The following is an 8,605-nucleotide window of genomic DNA, read 5'->3' as shown; positions in this document are numbered from 1 at the left end:
TTCCGCACTGTTTTTACGGGGGGGGGGGGGGTGAATCCAGGAGGGGTGCAGTGGCATGGTCATACGCCATTTCAACAGTGTAGTTCACTTGTGTAGCTTGAGTTCCTTGCAGCTGCAGATGCCTAGGTCCCCTGCAGTCTAATGTGGGCTGGCATGGGATACTCAGGAGGACCAAGCAACCTCCCCGTCTGGGGAGTAGAGGCACCAGGAGAAGTGCCGCTAGCACTTCCAGATGAGTGCACATGACTGGCGGGGGGATCGGCCGCGGGGGAACACACCCAGTCCCTGACCTGGCCACTGGGGGGCAAGTGCCCCGCCTGACTCAGGAGGCACCAGTTCCCCATACCCCTTTCTGAAATCCTAGATCCTCCCAAGTCTTTAATGACTGATTCTGGGGCTGCTGAACACACATTTTGTATCTCAAAGCAAGCTAGAGACTCTTGTATCTTGCACCAGATGCTAATAGTCCCCAGGGAAGAATTGGATATGGAACCCAATCTGCAATGCTTTTTGCTGACTATGCCTCCATGTTGTTTGGGCATATAAGTTTGGGAGGATGGAGGAGGAATCTATTAACTACTGCAATAATAGCCTTTCAGTAATTGGGGGGTTACCCAGGAAGACAGAATAATCAAGTGACTAGATCTGCTTGGAAGTAGGACTGCTTAGTGGTACCCGAACTCTCCAGAGAGAATTGGTGTCTGTATGCCATGATTGGCTGAATTTCCAAGTATTGTGGAATATATGGAATAGTTTTCTAGTGTTATCAATTGCAGAAATGACATTTGGAGTCCAAGTGTGAAGCAAACTCAAATTAGAGTTTATTTTTCATTTATCTCTGATACTCAGACGTACAAAACTTTGCAAAACTAAGACTGGATTTCCCATCTAGGTATGATGTACTTCATTTTGTATTAAACTTAATCAGGTACATAGTCATCAGGAACTGTGAATTTTCTATATACCTGTTAAGACAAATATGCCAATGGATGCTGACCCTCCCATCTTTGAAATATCCTTTCCAATATTTAGATATAGGAATTAATCCTTCCATACCTTTGTACAATATATATGTTTAATAAGAAAAATACAATTATCATATAACAGTTTAAGACAAATATAACATAAAATATTGTAAGGGAAAAAGCATATATCATTACTAAATAAATCATGATGAGTTCTACAGAAATTTGAAAACGTAATAATTGCAAAGACCTATTTTAAAGGGGTGTTTTTTTATTTCCAGGTTTTTCTTTCACAGGGAAAAAGTAAAGGAAATAGAGGAAGAGGATAATTTTCAATAGGCCTTATTGCTGAGCCATAATTTAAATTGTATAAATAATCTTCAATACACATTACATTTTTAAAGAGTTGTTTGTTCAGCCAGATTGGAAAATAAGAGATATGGGATGCTTGGGACAATTTTCTTCCATTTTCTCTTAGGATCACTACAGCTAATCAAGGTTTATTTACACTTTATAATTTTTTTTCTCAAAAGATGACATTTTTATCCCATTTAATCTATTTTTTTATTTATGAGAAATATATCCAATAAATATAAAAATATGCTTTAATATTTTGGGTCATATTTTAAATGAAAATAATTTAAAAATGAAAATAACATTTTGAAGTTTGTGAAGTCAGATTTTACATTTTTGATTAACAGTAAACTTTATTCTGTGGTGAGGCTATGGATTTTAAGGAAAACTACTTTAAGTTACAGAGTCTTACCATTATAAATGTTTTAAAGCAAAATATTAAAGTAGCAACGTAAAATGTATCCAGTCATTCAGTTCTTGTACTACAGATCATCCTTCATATCTTTTCTATACTAAGTTTAGGATACATCTAAAGGGTAGTGGGTGATATTACAAAATAATTTAGCCCTTTGAATCTCTGTATCACATTTGCTGGAACCTAATCAAACATAAGTTTTCATTCTTAGCATTAATTACTATTTCCAGTTTTTTTATATGAGATTTTTAATGGAATTTTTCAATTCTGTTATGTTCATGCTGAAATCACTATCATCTTTCCAATTGGCTTCCTGTTACATACATAACATTTTAAACATTTAATTTAATTTAGAAATAGACCAGTACAGTAGGAACCAAATTTGGAATGGGCTAAAACCTAGAGTTTAGGTTTGAGTTTGAATCTGGACAAATCATTTAATGATGCTGGAATCTTATGGAAAGTTCTTACGAAATGTTGGCCAAAACAGTAGAAGTCTCACAAGAGTGTGCTTATGTCTTCTGCAAAAATCTTGCTGTTTTATCTTTCGATATAAGATTTTTGGGCTCCATTCAAACTTAAATCAAGAGAAATAGGCACTTTCTGAGTTTAAGTCAGATATGAAACAAAAAACATAGTGGTGGTTCATATCTAAAAACAAAAACCATAGTGGAGATTCATATCTAAAACTCACATACATTTTTTAAAGACAGTTAAGAGTCAAGGTTCTGTAAGGCTTTCACAATAACCAAAATCCCTTTGATGTCTTTAAAATGAGATTCCAGGGGCAACAGAGCATGGAAAGTCCAATCCTTGTTGTAAATCCTCTTACGTTGAATCAACATAAGCTCTGTTTTTTGGCTTCTACTCTTTTCTGTACAAAATCTAATAAATCTGCAAGACTCTTATATTTAGAGCTGAACTGAAGGAAGCTCAAGCATTAAGAAAGGAAGACCAAATTTGCAAAAAATGTGGAGATGTATCACTAAAAGGTCCATCCCTGATCACTGCCTGCTGAGAGAGGAATACCTTGTTGTTTTGTCAATAAGGGCACTTTTAAATGAAGCTGAACTATTGGTGTTTTTGCTTTGGAAATGCAAGCAGCTTATACTTAAGCACGATTCAGTAAATAGGTGCCAAAAGCAAAATAGATTCTGAACTATACAAAACTATACTATTGACGTTTCTATTTCACATCTTTTACTTAATTCTTACTATAAGCTTACACTGCTCTGTGGATGTCCTTTTACAGCATCTGATGAATTGACCCTTAGAATCGCAAAAGCTTATGCATCTCTAATTTAATTTGTTTGTAAGGTGTATCTCTAGCCTGCATTTAGTCTCTCAGTCTAGGGGCAGAAATTACACATAAAGTGGTATAAGTGATCAGAAATCTGTTAAAAATCTGTAACACAACAGAAATTCAGTGCACATAAACCTCTTTCAAAATGGCTGAAACCAGTTTAAGAGAAACCTGGATAGATATAGTATCAGGCTTAACTGATTTAAGTTAAATTGGTTTATTGCATCTGTGTCCCAGATCTCCTCCAGATTCAAGTTAATTTACAGTCCCTCAGCATCCCAGGATGCTTTGCACCTCCCCCCACAAACCCTCCCTCGCAGGGTGGGTGAGCTAGCTTTGGCCCAAGCTGTCTGCTCCAGCCAAGCAGTGAGGCATGCTCTAGTGCCCCCTGGCTTCTGGCCTGGGCCACTGCAGCCACATGCCTGCATTTCTGGAATCAAAAGTGAATGTCTGTTCACTTGCTTATTGGTTCAATCTGCGCAGCTTAGACTAACCTGTAAAGATTGAATCAATTCAGCCTCCGGCTTTTTGACTATCTGTATTTAGCCTCAGTGGGAGGTTTTTGACCTTCACCCTATTTCAGTTTTGAGGCTGATGAGTCGAGTTATGCCTGTCATGTATAGAGTGATTTTCTTTGGCTAGTGGAAGAGCATACTATCCTCTGATGTACAAAGTTGATTCAAATTTTCAGCTTTATGCCCAAAAAGGGATCTTGGAAGGCAGGTACCAAGATGCTTAATACAACGGTCCTGTTCCAAAAAACAAAACCTAGGTTCCACAATCTGTCGATACCTTTTCATTTTTAAAGATTTCTTTAAAGCTGTTGATTTTGTGTACATACAATGTTAATACTTACATAGGTACATTCGTCTGGTACCTATGTAAGTATTAACTGGCATAGGGCAAGGTTCAGGAATTTGTTTCTCTTGTACAGAAGAAATGAAGAGTAAGTTAAATTCTGGTACCTTGCCATTTCTTGGACTAAGAAGAGCTACATTGTTTACACTTAAAAAAAAAAAAGTGAACTTTGAATAATGAGAACTGAATACTGATTATTATTTTAAGAACTTGATTCAGTATTTAGCCATGTAACACCCAGCAATATGCAATTAATAAGATTAATTGTGCATTGAAACATAATTAAAGTTCTGTTTATTTTGTTTACTGCTTTTTTTTAGTGTTACATTATTGTGACCTTATTCTGTGTCTTGGTAGAGAAGTTTAAAATACAAAGAAGAGAGAAAAATAGATCTGACCCTGTTCTTTTATTGCTCCTTACAGTTTGTATTTTACATCCTTAACCTTGACTAACACGAGAAGAAATGTGCATTGCGGCTCTTCTCAAGTTTCCAGTTTAGCCTCATGGTGTTATCTCATTCTCTAGAGATCCCCAGTTATGAGGCAACTTACTTTGCCTATTGTCCATGTTATGCAATACATGGTCTGTGGATGACTAGCAATTTCTGCCTGTAAGAGTGTCCATCTGGCATCTTTATTCAATATGAAATTAACTTAAAATATTAACAATGTGAATTTCCCTGCTTACATTTGACTATTTCACCATTCAGTCAGTGAACCACCAGGGGAAGGAGTGCTGATTCCTCTTTTAAATCTGTCACCTTGACAGGATCCACCTAAGATTATGAATTACATTCAGAGTATAGGATACTGCGGTGTTTCTATATCAGCACCTCCATTTCTTATGGGAAAAAGTAGATGTAGAGATTACCCTAATTACTTTTGCGTTGTTTTGACATTATGGAGTGAGGCTGTTAGCACCGGATATGAAGACATTTTTCAAAGCAGCATTTGAAATAGTGACAGACACAGAAGGTAAAGTGGTTGATTTATCTGTGACTCAGTTGGAGTGATCTCATGAGAGGATGCTTTGGTTTATCACTTCCAGCCTCAAGCATTATAAAGTAGTAAGTCACAGGACAGAGAGGTGTGAATTTATGCTTGAAGATGTATCCAGTTTGGTAATAAATATTATTCTAATTTACATTTTTAAAGAGTTTAGGATAAAAGTAGGAATTGGGTTCTCCTTGGTTCATTGGCTTTGGGAAAAGTACATTAGTCCAATCTTTTTTTTTTTGTATCATCTGAACATAGCTTAGAAATATGTATACTATAGGGCAACAAACATACATTTAGAACGGGTCTTTCATTTTAATTTAAATTGAGGGTATGCCAAAAAAACCCAACCCCAAACTGTACACACCTGTTTTAAATAAATGATGAGCTCATTCTAATTTAATTTGTGGGGTTCCCAGAAAATACAACCACCGTCGTTGTTCAAGGAATGTTTCCCTTATCTTTCTATTCTGCTTATCCAACAAAAGTACTCAAATAATGATATCCTAGTATATAAAAGATAAATTAGCAAGTGAACCATGTTTAATGTACTGAGAGACTACTAACTTATTTCTGCAATAAATGTGGCAGAGATTTCCTTACAGTACACCTGATGTAGATAAAACATTGACACTGCACTTTTCTTTTTGAAATGTAACAGGTATCGAAGAAAAATAAATCTGAGTTTAAGCTGAACGTAAAAGTATAAATGTTAACCAGTCAGCAGCATGTTTTGGTAGTTTTAATGGTTTAACATTTTTCCTTCATATTTTTCAGTTAAATGTAACCCTTCATCAAATATTAAGACATTTGCATTTCAGGGAAAATTTTCAGAGATAAATATGCTACATTTACCTGAAGATCTAATTGATATTAGTCATGAAATCATGAGAGAGTAAATCTGTAGAAAGTAATATGCTACAACAATAAGAATAACAGATTAAGGTCCTTTACTTGAATCTGAAATATTAAATTGCAAGCCAACTCATTGGTTAAACATCATGAAATCATAAAAAGCAAATCCACAGCATCCCATAGGGTTTAATTATACAAACTCTTCTGGAGGTTTTGTATACAAGCAAGTACTAGATCAAAAAAAACAAAGTTACAAGACTGCAACATTAATAAACACATGCCTTTAAAAAACACAGGGGAAAAAACATTTAAACATTTTAGGGTGAATGCTGGCCCCATTGAAGCCTAGAATTTTGTCATTAATATCAGTGGAGAAGGAACTGGTTTTTAGACTACAGTCATGTGGTCCTTACTGTTTCAATATCCCATTGAAAATCGATGGCAGTCTGCCTGAATGAGGATGAAATAAAAATCTTTATATTTGTGTCTCAGCCATTAAACTGATTTGCCATTTAAAACAATGTGGTTGTGCATTATGTAATTAATTGTAGAAACAAAGGAGGCTGATATAAATGGTTTTTAAAAGAATCAGTAAAATGTATCGAGAAAACTCCAGCTGCATAAGATGCCAAACATTATAATCATGAGGTAAAACAGTAAAACGTGCTATTCCTGGCACAATAGCATAGCATTTGAAAAGAATGGCAAGAATTTATTATGAAGAAAAAAATCAAATGAAAATGACTAATCATATTACCATTCCTTTTACTTTGATTTTTGCAGCTGTTACATAAAATCTTTATGATTTATGTTGCAAATTTTATATCAGCATGTAAGGGCATCACAGGACAGATATTTGTTCTTTCATTTGACAACCTATCTCTGACCTCTGAAATAGTAATAATTTTTTGCTTATTTGTTCCTTAGTGTTTTGTTTTATACTGGAAGATACTGTTTTTCATTGTCTTACAGAAATTGTACAAGAGTTTGTTTTTCTGAAAAGTAGATATTATGTTTGAATAAATTTACAGTACCATTACAGTGACAGAGAAAGTCAAATTAGGAAAAGTAATATGACTTTTTATACCTGCATCAAGATTAATATCTTTGGCCAATGCTAAAATTCTACTTGATACAGCTTTGCAAAATGGTACATTTCCACCCTCTCTGTGTGAGTAATCTCTTTGGAAGTGAAAGAGACTATGTCTTTATCATCATCATCATCATCATAGTAATAGTGAGCTGCAGAAGCTATAACAGATTTTGTTCCTGACTTGGCAAATTATGTGAATGGTTTTGCAAGGCAGTTTACATAATTCTTTCCACTGAACTTTCTAGTATTGCGTATGTTTTAATTGTTAACTCAAACACACCAAACTTCTAGGTAGTTTGTACTACATAAATGTGGTCTAATATTTCATAAGTACTTTATGAGCAAAGTTTGTGGTTATACTTTTTCATACTTACAACCTTAATTCACATGTTAAAAAAGGTTCTCTGTTTGCTAATAGTTACCAGCTGTAACCAATACATTAGCAGATCTACAACATATTATTTAAAGTGACGCATTTCAAAATCAGTACCAAATGTCCTGCTGTATGATTAATTGGAAAACTTGTCTAATAGAATGGTCACTAGAATATATGACATTCTTGTGAAAATATTGTAAGCAAAGGGATAAGAGCAGGTAATACTTAAATTTTGGAAAGTTAAAAGTTTCCATTTAAATTGCAGAAGCGGATGTATTACTTACTGTAGTTGTTGTTTGCTTCTCGTGTCCCCTTAATTTTGCCTCTTTCATCAATCCTCATATACCATTGTGTTCGACAAAAAAGTCTTCTCACTCTCACATCTCCCCCTTCCATATAATCATAGCTTCTGGTATGTCTCTCAGGGCTGGAACAGTTCACATTTGTAGCCATTTGCTCTGGAGTCATGTCATTGCAAGCTAAAGATATAGTGCCCATTAGAAAGATAATGTAAAAGTATAATCTGTAGAGCAAAATTGGCAGGATCCATGTCAGTATCCATTTGTGCATTATAGTGCAGTGTTCTGGGTGTTCATGAAAAACATAATGAAAATTAAATCTCAAGTAGTTTGTTGCTTCTAGTTCATTGACCTGCCTTCTGTCTTTACTGGAAGTTGTGTAGATTGATTTAAATAAGATATCTCCCTCTTCAAGAATTTTGATCCTTATTCCTTAAAAGTTACTGATGTTGAAACAGGATAACTCCTTAAGTATCTTTTCAGTCGGGATATCCTTTAAAGAAGCAGGTAATAAAAACCTTGGTTGATGTGACTTTCTGTACTACTTGAATTTGCTGCTTCCACTGAAAGTAAAAGATCTGTGAGAAAAGCAGTATGTATAAATCTTGTGTTGTCAATTGTTAAATATGTGTGAGACTATAAAATGCCAGATAAGTGTAGCAACAAGCCATTTAGCTTAACAGAGCATGACACTATTAATCTAATTTCTTTAAGAAATTACACAAGCATACATACTATATAACTTTTATAAGAAGTTTTTTACATCTGCATACATTTTACCTGCCTATACCTAAATTGTCTGCAGGTCAGTAAGAATGCTTTCAAAAAATCTGTTGATTCAACTGAGCTGTTAAAACTCACACGTATTAAAATGCTATTGTACCTCTGATACTTTTGATTCATTCATGTCTATACCTTGTTGTTAGCTCCATTCTTTGTAGAGAAGTGCCCACATTTCACTAGTTTAAAAGTCAGGACAGACTGTATATTTTTATACATAGATAGTTCAGTTACTAAGAGATTTTAACTTCAAGAAAATTACTTCTAACATGTATAAATCAAGAAGACAGAAAAAGCTAATAGCTGTTAGA

The 8,605-nt window shown here is 34.7% G+C and overlaps 1 protein-coding gene across 1 annotated transcript in view; it reads right to left on the bottom strand.

Annotated features, from left to right (window-relative positions):
* Positions 1-8,084, bottom strand: part of LOC102383676 (DTW domain-containing protein 1) — a 125,571-nt gene extending 117,487 nt beyond the window's left edge. The window contains exon 1 of the mRNA XM_014527200.2: positions 7,500-8,084. Within this exon, the coding sequence (XP_014382686.1) occupies positions 7,500-7,785 (286 nt within the window). The 5' untranslated portion in view covers positions 7,786-8,084. The remainder of the gene's footprint in view (positions 1-7,499) is intronic.
* Positions 8,085-8,605: the final 521 nt, after the last annotated feature.

The sequence above is a fragment of the Alligator sinensis genome, unplaced genomic scaffold, assembly GCF_000455745.1.
Source record: "Alligator sinensis unplaced genomic scaffold, ASM45574v1 scaffold1424_1, whole genome shotgun sequence".
Taxonomy (NCBI): Eukaryota; Metazoa; Chordata; order Crocodylia; family Alligatoridae; genus Alligator; species Alligator sinensis.
This window is presented reverse-complemented; position numbering and strand designations above follow the sequence as displayed.